This window comes from Bos javanicus, chromosome 13 (genome assembly GCF_032452875.1).
Source record: "Bos javanicus breed banteng chromosome 13, ARS-OSU_banteng_1.0, whole genome shotgun sequence".
In the NCBI taxonomy this organism is placed as follows: Eukaryota; Metazoa; Chordata; class Mammalia; order Artiodactyla; family Bovidae; genus Bos; species Bos javanicus.
The window spans coordinates 67060334-67081356 of record NC_083880.1 but is presented as its reverse complement, the minus strand read 5'-3'; the positions used below and the strand labels follow the sequence as shown (position 1 = coordinate 67081356).

The 21023-nt window shown below is 51.0% G+C and overlaps 1 protein-coding gene and 1 long non-coding RNA gene across 2 annotated transcripts in view; one reads left to right on the top strand and one right to left on the bottom strand.

Moving 5' to 3' along the window:
- Nucleotides 1-21023, top strand: part of KIAA1755 (KIAA1755 ortholog) — a 38903-nt gene that overhangs the window by 11971 nt on the left and 5909 nt on the right. The window contains exons 2-11 of the mRNA XM_061437558.1: nucleotides 936-1133; nucleotides 5192-6536; nucleotides 7017-7214; nucleotides 10092-10215; nucleotides 13077-13170; nucleotides 14219-14305; nucleotides 15389-15505; nucleotides 17677-17775; nucleotides 18643-18791; nucleotides 20519-20657. Of these exons, the coding sequence (XP_061293542.1) occupies nucleotides 936-1133; nucleotides 5192-6536; nucleotides 7017-7214; nucleotides 10092-10215; nucleotides 13077-13170; nucleotides 14219-14305; nucleotides 15389-15505; nucleotides 17677-17775; nucleotides 18643-18791; nucleotides 20519-20657 (2550 nt within the window). The remainder of the gene's footprint in view (nucleotides 1-935; nucleotides 1134-5191; nucleotides 6537-7016; nucleotides 7215-10091; nucleotides 10216-13076; nucleotides 13171-14218; nucleotides 14306-15388; nucleotides 15506-17676; nucleotides 17776-18642; nucleotides 18792-20518; nucleotides 20658-21023) is intronic.
- LOC133259710 (uncharacterized) lies at nucleotides 1016-20590 on the bottom strand. The gene is made up of 3 exons (XR_009740491.1): nucleotides 20502-20590; nucleotides 14129-14379; nucleotides 1016-1103 (listed from the first exon to the last, which is right to left on the bottom strand). It is a non-coding gene; the product is annotated as an uncharacterized LOC133259710 (long non-coding RNA).

Below are 21023 nucleotides of genomic sequence, written 5' to 3'. Positions count from 1 at the left end.
TGTTGGAGAAATGGCTGGGAAGGAGACTAGAGATGGGAAACCAGTGACAATGTGATTCAGTAAAAGAAGTGATGGGGACCTGGATCAAGGCAAGGAAGGGGAACAGAGCAGAGGGAGTGGGTTGGTGAACTGTTGGAGATGAGAAGACTATAGGATACAGTTGACGGTTGCCTGTGGGCAGGAGAGGCAGGAGGAAGGGGCAAGATGATGAGCAGATTTCTGGTTTAGGAGTCTGACTGGATGAGGGGGCCAATCACTAAGGTAGGGTTGTGGAGAAGGAGTAGGCTTAGGAGGGTATGTGTTGATGGTCTGTTCCCAAGAAACACCTAGGGAAGGCATCCTCCATATATGAATATGGGCGCTTGTATCAATTATACCAACTTGTATCTGTTGGTTATAGCTGTGTAACAAACCACCCCAAACAAGTAGTATAAAACAGCAACCACTTATTATCACTCATGTGTCCACATATGGCTGGGGCTTGCCTGATCCAGGCTAGGCTTTGCTGGTGGCTCACCTTCAAACTGCAGGCTTGCAGGTCAGCTAAGTAGCCAGATTTGGGATTGTTGACCACCCCTTTCCTTCTGGCCCTGACCTGAATGCCTTCCCTTGTTCTACTCTACCTTGGACCAGCAGATGATAACCGAGCAAAGAGCTACAGGAGGGGAGGGAATCAGGATGTCTTAAGGAGGAGCATTCTAGGCAGAGGCAACAGCCAGTACAAAGGCCCTGAGGTGAGATTTTGCCTAGTGTTTGAAGAACAGGAAGAAAAGCAGTGTGGCTGGAGGGGGTGTGTGAGTGGGAAGGGGTAGCAGAGGAAGTCAGAGTTAGCCAGGACCTTAGTCACATGGGGCCAGGAAGGTCTTGGGAAGTGGCCACTACTCTTATTGTTATTGCTGCTATCACCTTCCATCCTCTTCTCCTGTCCCCCGCAGGACCCCCCATCCCTGGATGCAGCCATCCAGCACGCCCTGGCGGGCCTCTATCCCCCTTTTGAGGCAACAGCACCTACCATCCTGGGTCAGGTGTTCCGTCTCCTGGAATCTGACTTCCAGGGCGATGGACTGAACTTCCTCCTGGATTTCCTGATCCCTGCCAAGCGCCTGTGTGAACAAGTGCGTGAAGCAGCCTGTGTAAGTTGAAAGGGACATGAGGTCGGGGTACAAGCTCTCCCAGAAGGGCTGGAGGTGAGCAGAGAAGGAAATGGGCTGGTGTGTGTCTTGTTGAAGAGCACGAACTGAGGATGTGGGATGGTTTTCGGGTGTTAATTGCTTGCCCCTCAAAAGACTTAAGCCCCATAGATGGACAGGAAGGTCCCTTGGGCCTTTACCCTCTGACATCTAGGAGTCAATCACATTTGCACTTTAAATAACAAGGAGGGAGGCCTGGGTAAAGCATCCATGTGGATTCTCTGGCCCCCAGGAATTGATACTGTGGACATCAACTGGCTATCTTGACTGAAGTGGGAAAGCTTCAGTAGAAATAGTAGAGAATGTCCTAGACCTTCCTTGGAGCCCTTGTGGCATCAGAACTCTTGCTTTCCTCCCTGGATGATGAATGAACGAATACCAACTTTGATCAATTAATAGGGACTGCCTAGAGCACCTGGTTGGCTCAGTAAGAAGGGATTCTATGAATGGTTAATTATGTCTTCAATGTTTAAGGATGCAATAGACATACTAGTGCTTGTCTGACTCTTTGTGACCCCATGGACTGTAGCCTGCCAGGCTCCTCTATCCATGGGATTCTCCAGTCAAGAATACTGGAGTGGGTTGTCATTTCCTCCTCCAGGGGATCTTCCTGACCTAGGAATTGAACCCATGCCTCCTGCACTGGCAGGAAGATTCTTTACCACTGAGCCACCTGGAAAGTCAATGAGACTCCTTCAAACCCAGATCTCAAGGAGCCCTCTCCTGAAGCAAAGTGGAAAGAAAAGTGTTTTAGGCAGAACTCATTGGCTGCAAATGACAGATCCTTACTTAGGTCAGGACAAGATGATCCTGACATGAGTCTGAGGTGATCCACTAATCAGACCCCTTCAGGACTCTGTCTCTTGTCTCTGCTTCTACTGCTTGTCAGGATCATTCTTACAAGCTAGGTGTTTCCTCAAGGGTGGAGCCCAGGGCAGCACCAGGATCAAACCCTACTCTGAAGAAGAAAATGAACTCTTCCCCATCAGTTGCAGATAGAAAACCACAAGGGAGAATCCTGATTGGCTGGGCTTGAGTCTTGCACCCGTGCTTGGACCAATCATTGAGACAAGAGGAATGAGGTACCAGGATTGGCCAGGTTTGGATCCTGTGTCTATCCTTGGACCAATTATTGCAGCCAGAGGAATGGATAGGAGGACTTTGCAGACTTGAATCGTATACCTCCCTCTGTGCTCAGAGGGTGGAGATTGTTTTAAGAAAAGGGTAGGGAGAGGTCTTTGGAGACCAAAAGCTTCATGGAACTTACCCTCATCCTTCAGAGTTGCTGATTCTGCTCTGCCCTTCTGTTATTCAATGCCCACCCCTAACTGCTCTAGCCTCAAGAATTGCTAAGAGCATCTTAGGTCCTACTAGCCTTTCCTGAGTTGCTCATATCTGTCAGGGACCTGGCATATCAGGAACAGAAATAAATGGAGGAATTATGTGCATCATTTCAGTGATAGAAAAGAATTGAATGCAGTTCAGGCTTAGGAGGCTAGAATAAGAGATGGTTGGAACTGGAAGGAAATAGGTCATTTCATTCTAGGTGCTTAGCACGGTGGCTAGCACATAGAAATAGCTCCATACACATTCACTGTTCTTGGACGAGAAGAAAGAGTCTCGCTGAAACATTGCAGCCAATTTCCACATATCCATGTTGACATTATTTAAGCTGTATCCTCCCCATCCTTCCCTCCCGGCTCAGTAGTAAAAAATCCGCCTGCCAATGTAGGAGGCACAGGTTTGATCCCTGGGTCGGGAAGCTCTCTTGGAGGAGGAAAAGGCAACCCACTCCAGTATTCTTGCCTGAAAAATCCCATGGGCAGAGGAGCCTGGTGGGCTACAATCCATGGGTTGCAAAAAGTCGAATATGACTGAGCCACTGATCACACACAGAGTGGTTCCCCATCTTTATTTCTTCTCCCTAACAAACTATACATCTACCAGCTTCTTTTATTTGGCCATTAAAACTGCATTTGCACTGTTCCTTTCCCATTTATTCTGGGGCAAAGATCACAATAGTTAGATTTTTTATATTTTAAATTATGGACAACTTTAATTGTAATTATAGGTGAATTTGTGTCACCACAGAGCAGGGAGTGGTGGCATGGAATTAATGTATGCCCCCAGGGGTCAGGTGCCCAAGGTTCAAATCCAGTCTCCATCACTGTGAAGTTGGGGATCCGTGTCTCCTCTCTGAACTTCAGTTTCCTCATAAGGAAAGCAGGCATGTTAATAACACAGGATGTACATACCTCACTGAGATGATACACACAGCTTAGCACAGAACCTGGCATGAGGAAATTGTTCAGTAGCTGCTGGCTGTTACTTTACCACTGTCTCCTTTCTCCCTATGAACTAAGAATGCTCTGGCCTCAAAGTCTTTCTTTGTAACCACCAGCACCCAGACAGACAGCCACAATCAATGAAGCCTAGGGAGACTGGAGACAAACATATGGCTGATTCTAAATGTGAGCACAAGTCCTCCTTTTGCTGCTTTTCAGCTGTGTGATGACGAGGCTTTTTTTTTTTTTTTACCATCTCTCTGAGCCTTGATTTTCTCATCTGTAAAGTGGGAATGATAGTTCCTGAACTGCCTGCACTCCTGAATTACTGTGAGTCAAATAAGATGATCATAACAGTCATTTCTATGGTGATTTGCTATTTGCAAAATACCACTCGGCTGTTTCATCTCATTCACTGAGAAGTGGAGGGAGGGGGAAAGATGCTGTAAACAGCAGAGGACTATATGAAGAGGGTGAAATAACGCACAGACTTGTGGTTTATGGATAGAAAGTTTCTTGGAGACAGCCAAATCTGTCGTGTAGCTGAAATGAATTGGCTTATCAACAAAGCAGGTACAGGTATGGTCAGATCTCATCATTCCCCCAATTCATAATTCCAGAAAACACCTGCTTGATTCACAGGAAGTTCAGTGTCATTCTCTAAAAGTCTCCCATACACTCATCCAAATTACATGAGATTATTGGAGCTTATTCGATCTGCGGGAATCAGACTCTTTCCCAAAAGTCAGGAAGAGAAAGACCTGTTTTCAGTTTGGTGGAGCTGTTGTTTCTGTTGATGCCACTAGGTGTCACTGTTGAACACTGGGCCTGCACAGCGCCGACTAAGTGCCTGAGCATGCACGAACATCTACTCATTATATTTTATGCATTGCATTGTTTTTTAAAAAACATACATGTATTTATGATTTCACTTAATCCTCAAACCAACCCAATAATACCAATGTGTGTATTGGTATCTGAGCTCAGTCACTCAGTTGTGTCTGATTCTTTGTGACTCCTTGGATTGCAGCCAGCCAAGCTCCTCCATCCATGAGATTTTTCCAGGCAAGAGTGCCTGAGTGGGTTGTCATTTCCTTCTCCAGGGGATCTTCCTGACCCAGGAATTGAACCTGCATCTCCTGCATTGGCAGGCGAATTCTTTACCACATGGGAAAGTCCTAATAATACCAATATGTATCATTATTCCTATTTGCAAATAGGGAAGCTGAGACTCAAAGAAATTAAGTCATTTGCACAAGTTAGCAATTCAGACCTTGGAACCCATGTCTCCCTGGCCCTAAAGTGGAGGGTTCAACTTGAACTGGGTTGAGAGGAGTTTTGATGGTTGGAAAGGAGAAGGCAGCCAGCAGGACAATCCTCATGGAAAAGGCTCTTGCTAACTGGTGCCTGGCGCTCAGAGCTTTTCTCCCTTGGCCCAGTAGGTGAGCAAGTATTGGTATTTTCAAGGTCAGGGCCAGGACTAGGGGGAGCAAGAGGCATGGAGGGCCCAATGTTTAAGGAGGCACTCCTCTCGGGGCTGCGTGACTTGCGGGATGCTGAGAGTGGGGCCTCCTTGGATGCTGTGTCCTAGGCACCTTTCTTGCCTCACCTGAGTCCTCGACCTGTTCAACGTTCCTTCTGGGAGAAGGAAGGAAGAAACCCGTGGGTGGGGCTTTCAGAGCCCGATTCTCTGATGCTGTCTCCTCCTCTTTGCAGGCCCCCTACTCACACCGCCTCTTCCTGCACGAGGGCTGGCCGCTGTGCCTGCGGGATGAGGTTGTGGTCCACCTGGCACCCCTCAATCCCCTCTTACTACGCCAAGGTGACTTCTACCTCCAAGTCGAGCCCCGGGAGGAGCAGTCCGTCTGCCTCACGATCAAGTGCCTCTCTGTGGACCTCCGCACAGTGGACACGAAGCCTGTCCCTGAGTCATCCTATCCTTTACTTTTCACCCAAGCCTGGCTGGAGGCCATCAACAGTGACTCTGAGGGCAGTCCCCTACACAACTGCCTGGTAGCTTCAGAAGATGGCATGGCCCCTGTGCCCTGGACCAAGATAACCAGCCCAGAGTTTGTGGATGACAAACCCCCAGCAGTGCATCTCCTCTCCCCAGCCTGGGAGTCCCTTCAGTTAGAGGCACTGGATTTGAGCAGCTCTCAAGAGCTGCACCAGGCCAGGTGCCCAGACAGGCAGGTGCTGCTTGTCCAGAGTTTGGGCAAGGGCAGGACACACAGGAACAAGTACCCAGGACTCATCAAGGTGGAGCAAGCTGGACCTGGGGAGGTGGGCTTCAGGGTGGACAGTGTGGCCAGCCAGGACCTGGAGGGAGAGTATGTGGCTCTTCTGGACTTTTCCCAAGAGAGCAGAGAAGGGTCTCCCAGTAAGGAGGTGGTGACGCCCAATGGGTATCCTTTGGGGGCACCAGAAGAGCTACCTGGAACCAAGGAAATCCCTTTCTCTCAAAGGATGCTTCCTCTGTCAGGGGCCAGTGGAGAGCCTTCCTTGGAAAAATGGGCTTGTGAGAAGCCTGAAAGCTTGGGGGAGAAACCCTGTGTTTGGGGCTTGAGGAGAAAGGCTAATGATAAAGTCCCTACCCAAGACTCAGAACACCAGCCCCGAGAGCCACACCTCAGCATCTTTGTAAACCCACTGCGTTGTGTGTCTGGCCTCGGGACAGGTGGCTCAGAAGAGCCACCCGCCTCCAAGACACAGGGCATTCAGGGAAACTCAGAGAACGTGGTCCAGCTCAAGCCAGGACCAAAACAAGCATCCTCTCCCCGGCTCTGCCCAGCTTCTCCTCTTGCTGCTCCAGCCTCCAAAACCAAGATGGAAGAGAGGACCAAACAGGGCAATGGGAGACTTGCCAAACCTGTGACCAACCCTGGTCGAAACACTTCCTCTTCTGGGTCGCCCACTCCTGGGCTCAAATTCTCATTCTTAAAGGGGCAGAGGCAAGCCCCTGCGGCCCCAGAGAAAGCCTCACTCCAGCATGATGGGCCCTGGAAAGTCTTGTGTTCACTCTACTCACCCAAACCCAACCGAGCCAAGTGCTTAGGGAAAGGTAAGATGCCTGCATGCTCAGCTGGAGAGGGCAACTGTTCTCTGGATGTGATCAGGTGACAAGGTGGTGTAGGATGTCAGGGACGAGATTCATCTGGGCTGGGTCCATCTCAGAGGCTTAGAGCACGGGGTGGCATGTCAAGAAGCTTAAGGTCTCTTGAGCCTGTAATTGAGCAAGATTCTGTGGTTGTGTTGAGACAGCCTGAGTCTATACCCCAGTTTGGCCATAAACTGTCTGGGTGACCATGATCAATGACTTAACCTCTGTAAGGCCAGGTCTCCCTGTCTGTGCAGTGAGGATCTCGTCTGCCTCCTCGAGTTGTTTTGAGGTTCAAAGACAACACCAGTAGTAAGGAGCTCAGCACAATGCCTGCCACATAGGAGATCGATATTGTAAGTGCTTATCGTTAGGCAGAATGTGAGAAAACATTTTCCCTGGGAAAATCCATCTTCTGCAATATTCTTTGTTGTTTATCCGCAGCTGGAACAACTCAGACCGAAACATCTGGCCTAGACGCTGACTCAGACCCAGTGACTGAGGAAAAGGCTGACTTCCCAGAAGCTTCTGCCGGCCCTCCAGAAAAAAGCCCCGCTCTGGACGAGGAGCCCCCAGGGCTTGAGCCCAGGATTGGGGCCCTGAGCGTGGAGATATTCCATTCCAGGATAGCATGCCTGCCAGGTCCTCAGGGGCTGTAGGGGCGAGTGGAGGTGAAGGGGAGGGAGCGGTGGGGGTGGGGATGGAGTAGCTGAGAATCTTCAGATGTTGGTGGGTGTGGGGGAGCAGGGAAGGTCCTAGATGCCTGTGTTCTGGACCAGGCCTCCCTGGGACTCAGATTCTTCATCTTTCCAATGAAGGAGGTTAAAGTAATTTCTAGGTATTCATTCATCCATCTATCCATTCCTCCCTCCCTCCCTCCATCCATCCATCTGTCTTACTTCCAGTGAGACTATCAAGGTGAATGTCTTAGGTCAGGTTCCCTAGAAGCAAAGCCTAAGACAGGGATCCTTGGGGTAGTGATTTATTTTCCTGAAGGTTGCTTTCAGGGGAAGGGGAGTGAGGGAGGCAGAGCAAGGCAGGGGAGAAGCTAAGCCAGGATGTGACCTGATTCTCTGAGGGTGGGGCAGCTCTGGAGCATGAATTACATCACAGAGATTGTTCTATCTTAAGGTTCAGGGGCTGACCTGTTGTACACCTGGATCTATGAGTCATCAGCAGCAGGCTGATCCTGGATGAGGATGCAAGTGAACCCGTGACCCAGTTCAGTGGAGGGCAATTCTTCAGACAAGGGGACATCTCTGGGCCAATTTACAGCCTGTAACTACAGCCTCTGGGGGATGAGTGCTCTGACCTGATAACGGGGGTCTGATTGGGGTGTCAACGTCATCCAGTACTGAGAGTGTTATCACTCTTGTTTAACATTTTTTCATCTTTGCAATAAAGATTTATTGAGCACCTACTGTGCGTCAGACCCTGGGCTTAGCACTGAGGCTTCAGCAGAGAACCAAGCCTGCTCTCAGGAAGCATATTCTGGGAGTAAATTCAACAGGTTATTACAGTAGGTTATTATAATTCACAGTAAAATGTGACTCTGTGGCATTACAGGGGACTTTGGGAGGCGCGATGAGGCCCCTGGGCTGCTTGGGGTAGAGGAGAGGTCAGGCAAGACTTCCTGAAGGAAGTAACGTGAAACTCAGTCCTGTAGTATGAGTAGGTGTTATCTGTGTAAAACGGTGGGGATGGTGTTCCAGGCACAGAGAACAGCATGTGCAGAGTTCTCCAAGCAAGAGAAACCACTGTGCTTTCTGGGAACTGACTGTCCTGCAAGTCTGTTTTATTTCATAGACATCTAAATTTCTGCGGACGTATCGGGGGGACACTGATCTGTCATTTTGTTTTGTTTTCCTTTTTAAAAATATTTACTTATTTATTTGGCTGCCTCGAGTCTTCGTTCTGGCATGTGGGTTCTTTGTTGTGGGCGACTCTCTAGCTGCAGCACGTGGGCTCAGTAGTTGCAGTGCTGGGGCTTAGTTGCCCGTGGCATGTGGGATCTTAGTTCCCCAACCAGGGACCGAGCCCCTGTCCCCTGCATTGGAAGGCGGATTCTTAACCATTGGACCACCAGGGCAGTCCCTGCTCTGTCACTTTAAAACTCCTGGAGGACATTGTCTGTCTTCTTGGTCATCTTTGTTGAAGCTCAGGCTGTTTGTTCCTATATTGGTGCTAAGTTGCTTCAGTCGTGTCTGACTCTTTGCGACCCCATGGACTGCAGCCTGCCAGGCCCCTCCATCCATGGAATTCTCCAGGCAAGAATACTGGAGTGGGTTGCCATGCCCTCCTCCAGGGGATCTTCCCTACCTAGGGACTGAACCTGCGTCTCTTATGTTTCCTGCATTGGCAGGTGGGTTCTTTACCACTAGCACCATCTAGGAAGCCCCGCCCCCATGTTAATTGTTCACAAAGTCTCACGATCCTTCTGTGTTCTAGATGGTTGCACCCGTGTGTTAGGCAACACTTGCGAAGGTGGTTAAGTTTGTTGAAGGCTTCATGAGCTACAAAGGGTCTCCCACACTTCCACACTGTGGAGGGTTGTACCTGCACGGAGTCGACAGTGCTCACTGAAGGGTGGCCTTGAGTGAGGTGACTCTGGGGGTCAGGGCTGTGAGTCCAGAGTGCAGGACAGGCCCAGTTTCCAGTGGCCAGGGCCTCTTTCCCCCTGCTAGACTTTCCCTTCCCCACAGTGTAGACAGACTGTGCTGACCCCCTGGGCCTCAGACTCTTGACCCTTGTGGGGAGCATGGGGCACACTGTCTGGATTCCTGGAACAGGAAATAGTCTGTGGAGAAATCATGGTTAGATGTCTGCAAGAATAAATAGTGGGACTTCCCTTGCGGTCCAAACTCTGCGTGCAGGGGGCACTGGTTCAATCCCTGGTCAGGGAAGATCCCGTATGCCGCGTGGTATGGCCAAAAAAAAAAAAAAAGAGTAAATAGTGACCTGTCAGCTGTGGAATGCACACTCACTACATGGGGGCTGAGATGAGGACAGAGATAATGGCTATTACAACAACTGCTGTTTATGAGGCCCTTGCCCTGTGTTAAATGTTTCTCAGGAACTGTTTCATTTAGTCTTTGAAATAGCCTAATCCGCTCAGTATTGTATTCTCCCCATTTAACAGATGAGGAAACAGGCTCAGAGACACACTGACTTGTCTAAGGACACAGAACAAGTCAGTGCAGAACTGGGACTTCAGTTCCTGTCTGTGTGATCCCAAAGCTCATTCTGTGAGCTCTGTTCTGCCCAAGGTGCCCAGGGCAAGGGGTGCCCAGAGAAGGGTGAGGCTGCCTCCGCATGGAGGATGGTTTTGGGGATGACTTTTCTGAAGAAGTAGTTTTTGAACTGGGTCTTGAGGGATGAATGGGAGTTCAGATGGAGAAGAGAAAGGGCATTCCAGACAGAGGGACTAGTACAGGCAAAGCCTAGAGGCCACAGAGTAGGTTCCTATAGAAGGGGCTCCACCAAAGTGCTCACTGCTCATGTGTGTGCTTTCTCTTCCAGGCAGTCGGGACAGGGCGGGGCGGCCCCTGCTCCTGGTGTCGACCACCAAGGGCCCCTGGGAGGCGCCGTGGTGCACGGCCTCGGAGGTCACCAAGCTGTTTTCTTACCTGTGCACCATCCCCAGGTAAGGGGCTGGGCCAGCCTGACCACCCCATGCCCCCTCGGCCCCTCAGCCCAGAGCCCAGCACCAGGTACCATATGAAGAGACATCACATCCTCTTGGTCCTGAGCCAGATGATGGGAAGAAAGCAGGACAGACCAAAAAAGCAGGATAGTCCCTGACACGGGGGCGTTCCCAGGCTGGTGGGGGAGATGGATGGTATGCAAGGAACCAGCCACGGACCAGCAGCTCTCGGGAGTGTTAGTGTGGTGAAGAAAACAGGGATATCGTAGATCAGTGCGGTTCTCAAACTCAACAGGCATCGGAACCATCTGGAGGGCTGTTAAAACAGATGGTTGGGCCCCACCTCCAGAGTTTCTGGTTCAGTTGACTGGTCTGCATAAGACCTGACGATGTGTATTTCTAACAAGTTTCCTGGTGATACTGATGTGGGTGGGCTGCAAACACATTTTGAGAGCCTCCCTTGTAAAAGGAAGGGCGAGGGGCGGTTAGTTTCAACTGAGAAATCAGGGAAGGCTTCCCCGAGGAAGTGATACTTGAGTTGGTGATGTACAGGGAAGCCTGGCATGCTGCAGTCCACAGGGTCGCAAAGAGACAGACTGAGCGACTGAACTGAACTGATCTGAATTATAAATATTTGTTGAACAAATGAAGGAAAGGGTGAATGGGTGAAGGAATGAATAAGCGAGAGAGCAAAAGAATGAGTGAGTGATGAGGCTCACTCATCACTGATGATGAGTGATGACCAGACTTATTTCTACCACCGCCCCTTCCCTCTACCTCCCATAAGACTTCAGGTTGGACTGCCTGGGGAAGAGATTCCATCTTTCCTCTGAGTCGCAGTGCCCAGGCAGAGGTGGGCTGGGGAGGGACTCGGGGGACCCTTTGGAACCTCCTCCTCCAACTCCACCCCATGGGAGCCAACGCTGCCACCTGCTGGCCACTGAGATTTTTCTACCCTTTGTCCAAAGAGGAGTGGTTTTTCCAGTCTGAAGGGGAGATGGAATCCACCCCCGCCCCCTACCAATCTGCTGTGTGACCTGGGAGTGGTAACTTTGCCTCTCTGAAATGCCCCCTGAAAAAGGGAGATGACCAAGTGGGTTGTGAGGACCAAGCATGATCACAAAAAGGGAAGTGAGGTGCAGTGTGAACTGCGCATTTGTTGTTTTTCAGTCGCTCAGTCATGTCCGAGTCTTTTCGACCCCATGGACTGCAGCACGCCAGGCTTCCCTGTCCTTCACCACCTCCCGGAATTTGCTCAAATTCATGTCCATTGAGTTGGTGATGCCATCCAACCATCCCATCCTCTGTCATCCCCTTCTCCTGCCTTCAACCTCTCCCAGTACCAAGGTATTTTCTAATGAGTCAGCTCTTCGCATCAGGTGGCCACAGCACTGGAGCTTCAGCTTCAGCATCAGTGCTTCTAGTGAATATTCAGGACTGATTTCCTTTAGGGTTGCACCTGGGGATTTCCTTTAGCACTGCGCATGGGGTTCTCATATGCTGGGCTTGCCTCTTCATTCCTGTTGTGAACCACCATTGCTGGGCACCTGCCCTGAGACAGGCTTCGTACTGGGTCGTGCTGGGGACCCCGATCCTCCTATATTGGGCCTTGACCTCTATGGGTGTCCAGGCTGGCAGTGGAGGCAGGGGTGGAAATGAACTTCTCTCCCAGTATGGGCACAGCCAGAAGCAGGTGAGGACCTGAAGTCAGAGCCCTGGCCTCACCTCCAAGAGCCTCCTCTCACTGTGTGCTATGTCACTGCCCAGCACCTCAGTTTCCCCTCTCACGACAGTGATAACAGCAGACATTGACATCCCTGTTTCTAATCCATCAGTCCTCATCACAGCCCCCGGAAGCCTACACTATCATTAGCCCCATTTACAGCTGGGAAACTGACTTCTAGAGAGGTGAAACAACATGCCCAGGTGACTGCCACAGCTCCACATCTCACACTGGCCACCTCTGGCTTTGGTCTGTGACTTGGGTGGTTGTAAGACTTGAAGGCAGTTGGGGGTTACTTTCCCAGTCTGATCGAATGGCCAGGGTAATTGGAACCACAGACTGCCTGGCTCCACCCCCTACCCACTGGACACATTTCTTGGAGGACGAGCAGGGGTGGAAGTGAAGCATTCTTACTGACAATTGAAACTGTTTGGAAAATCCCAAGGTAATCACTGAAAAGCACACTGTGAACCGGTGAGGATGTTTGGGCTGCAAGTAACAAACTCCAACTCAAAATGTCTTATCTGATACGGAAATGTAGCAGTCTTTGTCTCTGCCTTATAGCTCTTTGTAAGAACATTTTAAAGGAAAAAATGTCTTTCCCAGAAGTCTCCAACAAACATCTCCTCACATCTCATTGGCCAGAAAATGTCACATGGTCCCTATCTAAACCAATCATTGGCCAGGGGAATTGGGTCAGCTGTTGGCCTCAACCAATCAGAATCCAGGCCGTGGGGGCGGAAGGGATGTGGTTATAGGAAGAAAGTTGGATTCTTGAACAAAATGAGCCTTCTCCCCCAACAAAAGGGGTGAATGAAGGTTGGGTGACTCACCTACTGCAACTGGGATAGTAGCATATAGTTTATGATTATTAGGGTGTCTGAGAGAGCTGTGTGAGGTACTGTAGGAGGCCTGAAGAGGGAGCAATACGCTCTGCCTGGAGAAGAATCATGGAGGGCTCTCTGGAAGTGGTGTGTGTTGGGGGCTTGGGGAGGCACTGGAAATTTGTCTTGTAGGATGAAGAGTGCAGTAGTACCCAGGTTTTTGGCAGCCAGTTTCCCTCACCTTCCACTGGGTCCTTCCCCTTCGAGGGCCTGATTCAACCAATAAGACTGCCAATTCTGTTTACCACCCACAGGCCTGAAGATAAAACTAAGGGGTTGGCAGTTGTGATTGATGCTAGGAAACAGCCCCCACATCCCGGTCTGGTCAGTGCCCTGCAGGCCACCCAGGTGAGTGGAAGTGGACAGCCTCAGCCTACCAAGTTTTAGAAGCACTGGAGGCCTTTGGATATTCACAGATCCTGGGGATGCTCAGAGCTAGGACTGGGACCCCAGGCAGGGAACCTTAGTTGCAGATAATAGAAACCCCAGCCCAGGGGATTTCCCTGGTGGTCCAGTGGGTAAGACTCTGTATTTCCACTGCAGGGGGCTTGGGTTCGTTTCCTGTTTGGGGAACTAAGATCCCACATGCTGTGCAGCAAAAGAAACCCCAACCCAAACATGCTTAAAGACAAAGGTCATTCATTGGTTGATGTGACTCAGTCTGGAAATTAAATCCAGCCTCAAGTATGACTTGATTTGGGGGTTCAGATATTGTCCCCAGGATCTGGTTTCTCTCCCCATTTCTGGCTCCATTCCTCCGGGAGAGTGCCATTATCAGCCAGGACCCACTCTTTTGGCTGTGCGGTCCCCACCGTCTCTAATTTCATATGATCTGTCATTTAAATCCAAAAGAAAAGAGCAATTCTTTTCCCAGAAGTCCCAGCAAAAGCTTTCTTGAGGACCTTCTTAGCCCCCGTTGGCTCAGGTGTCCATCCATCAGTCAACCTCTGTGGTCAGGGGACTGTGGCACACTGATTGGCTGAGGTTTAGCTCACGTAAATCTCACCAACTCAGAATGGGGCAGGGAAGAGATTCATAACTCACCAGTACAGGCAGCAGCATAAACGGAAGCTTGGGATAAGCTCACCTTGTGGTCTGACCTCCACCCCATCTCCTCCTACTTCTCCCTTTCTGGATGGGGAAACTGAGACCCAGAGGGGGCGGGGCACCCAGAAAGTTTGCAACCCAGCTTGAACCTGCTGTTCCCTTGACTTCCGATGACTCCCAATAAATCATTTGACTCATCCTCCAAATAAGGATCCCAGGCCTCCCTTCCATGTGGATCCCAGGCATGCGGAACCCTTACCCTGTCCCCATGGCCCATTTGCCCGCATCTTAGAGGGGAAGCTCGGTGAGGGCCTAGGCAGATCAGCTCTGAAATGGTTCTCTCTGACAGGCGCTGGTCCCAGCCTCCATCCGTGCCATGCTTTTCCTGGGGGAGAAGGAGGCAGCTCTCCAGCTGGAGGCATTACCTGACATCCAGGTAAGGGGAAGGCAGCATTGGTTGAGGTGCAGAGGAGTTGGGCTTGCGCTGAGCTGGGGTGAAGAATGGTGGCCCTGGAATAATAGAGTGCAAGTCAATTAGATATGAGGCCTGGATGCTACAAGGCTCCTGCCCAGCCCCCATGGTGTGCAAGTGTGCTCAGTCACGTCTGATTCTTTGCGACCTCATGGACTGTAGCCTGTCAGGCTCCTCTGTCCATGGAATTCTCCAGGTGAGAATACTGGAGTGCCATTTCCTCCTCCAGGGGATCTTCCCGACCCAGGGATTGAACCTGTGTGCCCTACATTGGCAGGCAGAATCTTTACCACTCAACCACCAGGGGTGCCTACAGATTTCTTGGGGAATCACTGGTTCCCCAAGTACTGATTAAGTGGTTCTGGGTTGGGCCTGGGATTCTGCATTCTAGCATGTTCCTAAAGTGCTGCTGGGACTGCTGGTCCGTGGAGCACACTTGAAAAACCAGGGATGAAAAATGGGCTCCAGAACCCCACAGAATTCTCCCCATCCCACACTTAGGTGTGTGGAGCTGTTTGTACTATAAACCTCAAGCTTCACTACCTGGGAAAAACAGTCAACTAGTCCCTGCTCCACATCTTAGTGGGTACCGTTAGGATTTGGCGACTTTTCTCAACATCCCCAAGAACATCTCCATGGGTCTCCAGAAAATGGTACAGGACTGCAGAGGAGTTGCACGACAAGGGTCAGCTTTAATCGGTTTGTGTAATTGCCTGGACAACTGTGCTGGAAAGAGCCCAGCTCAGAGGGAAGGAGTGCCGTGATCGATTAATGATGTCTGCCCCCATCACAGGCTAGGAGAGTGGCAGTATGAGCGCTGTTTATTTGCTATTCCTTACACAGGGTCTGGCTCTCAACTTTGATTTATCAGAGTTTCCAGAGAAAATTCTTTGCCCAGAAAGCAACTCTTAAAGCCAGGGACAGTCTTACCCATGGGAGGTGGAGAAATGCTGGGGCATGGATCTGGGCAGGACCTTCTCAGACATTGGTCTCTTCACTGAGTTCCCTCGTCAGAATGACTTTTTTTTTTTTTTTTTTGGTCTGCAGGTAGAGGTGCTGACCTCACTGAAGGCCCTGAGCCACCATGTGGACCCCAGCCAGCTCCCTACGGCCCTGGAAGGCCCCTTCCCCTACTGTCATGGCGAGTGGGTGCAATTCTTCCAGGTGTCTATCATCACAGCCTTCACCCCACGCCCTCATCCCTTCTCTTTCCCCATTCTCTATCCCATTCCATGGATCCACCTGAGCTTATCTGGTTCAAAAACAGTCATTCAACAAACACTGATAATGAGGGTGGAGAGTGGAGTGAAGAAGAGCTCAGGCTCTGGGGCCCGAAGGCCTGGCTCCCACCCCCAGCTCTGCTGTGTGACCTTGGGGAAGTTATACGCCTTCTCTGAGCCCTTTTCCTCAATGACAGAATGGGGGTTAAGAAGACTACCTCCTCCTGGGGCTAGTGTGAGACTTGAGTTAAGGTGGGTAAAGAGCTTAGAAGAAAGGGTGTCTGCCACATGCTAAGAGTAATGTGAGTGTTACCCACAAATACATTTACAGGCATCTGCTTTGTGGACACACAAATCTCGGGGAACTCGGGGTCTGGTGGGGGAGGCAGGCGTGCTCCCTCCTGTAAGAGAGAGGAAGTAAGGAAGCTTCCAAGGGTCTGCTGCTTTCCCATGTGACCTCAGTCCCTACTCACCCCAACCCTGCAAGGGGGCATCTCATGCCTGGTTTAGCACATGAGGACGCACAGGATGGGCACGACTTCTGTAGCAACACAAAGGTGCTTATGGGCTTAAGCCACTCGAGGACCAGTGCTGAGAGCCGGCCCTGGGCTTTCTCTAGCCCAGGGCAGCTCGACTTCAGCACTGTTCCTACTTGGAGCTGGATAATTCATGTTGGGGGTGAGCTGTTTGCACACTGTCACACGATTAGTACCAACCCTGGACCCTACCCACTCTGACGATAACTTCCTCCAAATGATGACAACCAAAAATGTCTCCAGACATCTCCCTGTGTCCCCTGGCATGGGAGACCAGCCCCACAGAGACCCACCGGTCTCTAGTCTCACATGGCCGTTTGCTTGCTTGCTTTTGGCCTACGTTCTTCTTTTTAATTGGATCTATTTTCAAACAGACCGTACGTTCAAAATTCAATTAGTACAGAAGGGTATAAACTGAAAAATCTCTTATCCTACTCGTCCCACAGGCTCCCAGTTCCCCTCTCCAGAGATCTCCAGTTCCTCTAGGGGCTTTTAAACTATATTTTTGCTTTAATGCCTTCCCTTTAAATTGAATCTTACCTATAGATCCAGCCTATAGAGGCTTCCCTGGTCCTTCAAATTGTAAAGAATCTGCCTGCAGTGCAGGAGACCTGGGTTCGATCACTGGGTCAGGAAGATCCCCTAGAGAAGGGAATGGCAGCCCACTTCAGTTTTCTTGCCTGGAGAATCCCAAAGAGAGAGGAGCCTGGTGGGCTACAGTCCATGGGGTCGCAAAGAGTTGTACACAACTGAGCAATTAGCATTTTCACTTTCATAAAGCTAATAATGAAGATGATTAAGGATGCTATTCTAAGTGCCTGGAACAAATAAACCCATTTAGTCTTCACACAAGCCTCTAAGGCAGGAACTACTGTGCTCCCATTTTATAGAGGCAGTGGAGGCACAGAGAGGTTAAGAAACTTGCCCAAGGCCTCACAGCTAGCAAGTGGTAAAGCCAGGCTGAAGTGGGACCCAGAGAGGATGGCCTCCAACCCTGCCATCTCACCCCTCCTACCGTTCCCTCCCCCACCATATCCCCAGTGGCCTGGGAGTAGGTCAGACCTGTCCTCTGTCTTTTCCCCTCTCATTTCCATCATGAGTGGTTCTCAAACTGTGGTCCCTGGACCAGTAGCATCAGCCTCACCTGGGGACCTGTTAGAAATGCACACTCTCATGACCCACTGCAGAGAAACTAAACCAGAAACTTAGGAGGAGGGCTCAACAGCCTGGATTTAAAAAAAAAATAATTCTTTTGATATGGACCATTTTAAGATTCTTTATTGAATTTGTTACAGTATTTCTTCTATTTTACGTTCCGGTTTTTTGGCCAAGAGGCATGTAGAATCTTAGCTCCCCGACCAAGGATCAGACAGACCTGCATCCCCTGCATTGGAAGGCGAAGTCTTAACCACTGGCCAACCAGGGAAGTCCTGCAGCCTGGATTTTAACTGGCTTTCCAGGCGATTCTGATGCAGCTAACGTTTGAGAACCACCAGCCTGCATGTCCTCCTGGTGGGTGGAGGGGAGCGGCGTCCTCTTCGCAGGCTGACACCCCCACTCTGGGCCTCCTGTCCTGCAGAAGCTGGATCCTTTCCTCGTTGACCTTCGCCAGGCCTCCTGCCTGCTAAAGGCTTCCATCAAAGAGTTTGAGAAGGGTGAGCCCCCTGGAGGGGTGCAGGTGAGCCAGGGGCCAGAAGTGGGGAAACCACAACACACCCCCGATTCCATGGACTAAGGGCTCAGTGAAGGGCCCTTAGTTTTCATTCATTCATTCAGCTGATGTTTATTGGACAGTTAATATGTGTCACGCCCTGGAGACCCAGCCTGGGGTCCCTGCCTTCATGGGGCTCATGGTGCAGTGTGAGAGGTCATTAAAAAAAAAAAAGGAGACAGAAATGGACATGTCACTACAAGTAATGCTAAAGGCTATGAAAGTAAGATTGAGAATAATGGGGAAGAAGGGTATTGAAGCTGAGCCTTGAAGGATGAGATGGAACCCTGGGAACAGGAACAGGACTGTGCTCCAGGTAGAGGGCAATCATGTTCAAAGGCCCTGAGGCGGGGCTGTGCTTGGTATATTTGAGCAAGGAGGCCAGTGTGGAACAAAGTAAGGGAAAGGGAGGAGACCTTCTGGGTCCACAGCTGTATTAGGGAGAAGCTGGGTTGGGATTTGATTCTAAATGGGAAGGGAAGCTGCTGGAGAGTTCTAAGCAGCAGTGGGATGATCATATGGGCCCTTTGAGATCTATCTGGTTGCCATACAGAGAACAGACTGCAGGGGGAGCCAGGGTGCTATGGGGAAATCAGCAGAGCCCTGGGATGGGTGTCCCAGTAAGAGATGATGGTGCTTGGACCAGTGAGGTTGCCATGGTGATGAGAGGAAGGTTGGTTTGAGGAGATGTTTTAGAGATAGAAAGGATGGACTTTCCGTAAGACCTTGAATGCCCAACTGGGGGAGTCAGATAGGATCAGGGTGTGGGGAGCCCTGGAAGGTTATAGAAGGAGAGTGGGAATTGAGCCTCAGGCTACTTCCCTACCCTGGCAGGAGGCCTCCAGGTGTCTGAGCAAGTCCAAGGAGCTGATGGAGGCAGTGCTAAGGGACCCAGGCCTGATGAGCCTCCAGCGGGAAGGTGGAGCCACCCTGGCCAGGCTGAGACAGGAGGGTAGCAGGCTGAACTTCAACCCGGACGTCAGGTACAGGCCCCAGGCTTTTCCTCCCCAACCACATTATGTTCCCTGGGCTGGGACTCAGAGCTGGGGCCACTTTGCTGAGGGGTTACATAGGGTGGGCTCCGAGGATGTACAGAATGGGGTGTTTGCAGTGCCCATATTCCAAGCTGAGGCTTGTACCTCGGCAAGTCCCTTCTCTGTGGTCTTCCTAAGCCCAGGCATTGGAGGACAAGCTCCCCCTGCTTCCGGTCACCATCATAGACCAAGCACTATCTCTGACCTAAACCCTGGGATGAGTGCCTTCAAGAGCTTGTCTCTTATTCCTCATAAGATTACATGAGGCCTGCCTCCTCCTATTTGGCTGATGGATGCTGAGGCTGAGAGAAGGGAAGTAAGAGCCAGGCCACATGAGCACTAACCCCCGAACTGCCCTGCCTGCCCTGGCAGGGGCCTGAGAGAACTTCACGGTGTGTTAAGGTCTCAGAACCAGAGAGCAAACTGCACATTCCTAGAAAGTACCAATTTTCTTAAAGTTAGGGATGGGGTGGGGTGCAAATCAGCAATTAAATCAGCCAGCAATTGTAAAAATTTTGTCTCTGTTAGAACGAGCACAATTACAAAGTTTGCATAAGCTTCCAAGAACGTTTTGTTTATTTAACCAACTTCAAACAGCACTTAGTATGAGCACAGCATTGTTCTAAGGGCCTCGAGAATGTTAACGTGTTTAATTCCCACCCACACAGTGTATCCTAGTACCGTCCTTATTTTACAGTGGAAGAGCCTGGAGCTTGGAGAGAGGATAAATGACTTGCCCAAGGTCACACAGCCAGGACATGAACCCAGGCAGCCTGGCCCAGAATCTTGAACACAGCACCCTGAGCTGTGCCCACAGACAGATTCATGCAGATGCGAGCGCTGGGCAGCGGCTCCTGGAGGTGGAGTCATCTCCCTGCCCCTCACATGGCCTGGTGGGGCTGGCACTGCCTTTCCCAGCACGCCCCTGCCTGCCTGGTTGGGCTCCGGGGCCTTTTTGGTTCGCCATAGGCCCGTCCAGATCGCTGGCCACCAGAAGCTCCACCAGGGGGCGCTGTGGTCCCACGTGAGCCACTCTGCGCGTTGGTTCTGCAGCTCCTGCCTGTCCCCAACTTCCTCCCTCCCTTTGCCAGACTGCCTGGCATTTTCCATCCTGTTCACTCACCCGGGGCGCTCACCCATTCCCTGGAAGGGTAGTGACCCGTGGGAACCTGCGGTCAGATGAGGCTCCCTCCAGGAGAACAGACTCTCCTTCCCTCTCCTCTTTTACCTTTTCCTTCCAAAGGATCGCTAGGGCAGAGGAGGGCGCAACCACCTTGTGAGGTGGGTTCTGTTACCCTACTTGTTATAGCTGAAGAAACGGAGTCCAGAAAGGGTGAGGAATTTGCATAAGCTCCTCTTACTGGAAGGTAGCAGGCCTGGGGTGTGAACTCAGATCTGTCCACCTCGGTTCCTACCTTCCTGGGGAAAAACAGGGTCATTTGGTTTCCCTCTGTGGCCTCTGGTCCTCCCAGTCGCACAGAAGGCCGAGGCTGAGGCCCAGAGAGGTGTGGGGACCCGCCCAAGGTCACATAGCAAGTCAGCAGCTGAAGCACCCAGGCCAAGGCCACAGAGTTGGAGGGAGTTAGGGAGGCAGGTCTATGCTGGGCAGGAGTGCAGGGAGTGGGGGGCAAGGGATCAACATCTTGGGTTTTCGCTCACCCTCTGTGGCCTCCCAGGAGCCATCTGGCAGAAGCTGCCGCCCTGTACAGCCTTGTGGATGAGCAGCTGCACGTCCTGGCCACTGTGTCCAACCACCTCCTGAGAAGGCTGGAGCTCCGTGTCCGTCTGGGCCGCCTGGAAGCTGCCATCCACCAGGTGAGAGTGGGGAAGGAGGAGGCTGGCCCAGGAACCTGAGGGTGGAGGTGGGGCTCCTGCCGCTCCAGGCCCCGCCCCAGCCAGGCGCTTTGCTCTGGTATAAAGATACCAGGTTGGCACTTCTTGGAGAGCCAGGTAGGGGTTCTTGGAGCATACAACGTGCACTCTGTAAGTGTGCTTGGTGATTGAGGACATAACTCAAGACACTGCGTTTTTTATATATGTATATAATTTTGTATATTTATTTATTTCTGGCTGTGTTAGGTCTTCATTGCTGCTCGGGTTTTTCTCTAGTTGCGGTGAGCGGGAGCTACTCTCTAGTTACGATGCACAGGCGTCTCGCGACGGTGGCTTCTCTTGTTGCTG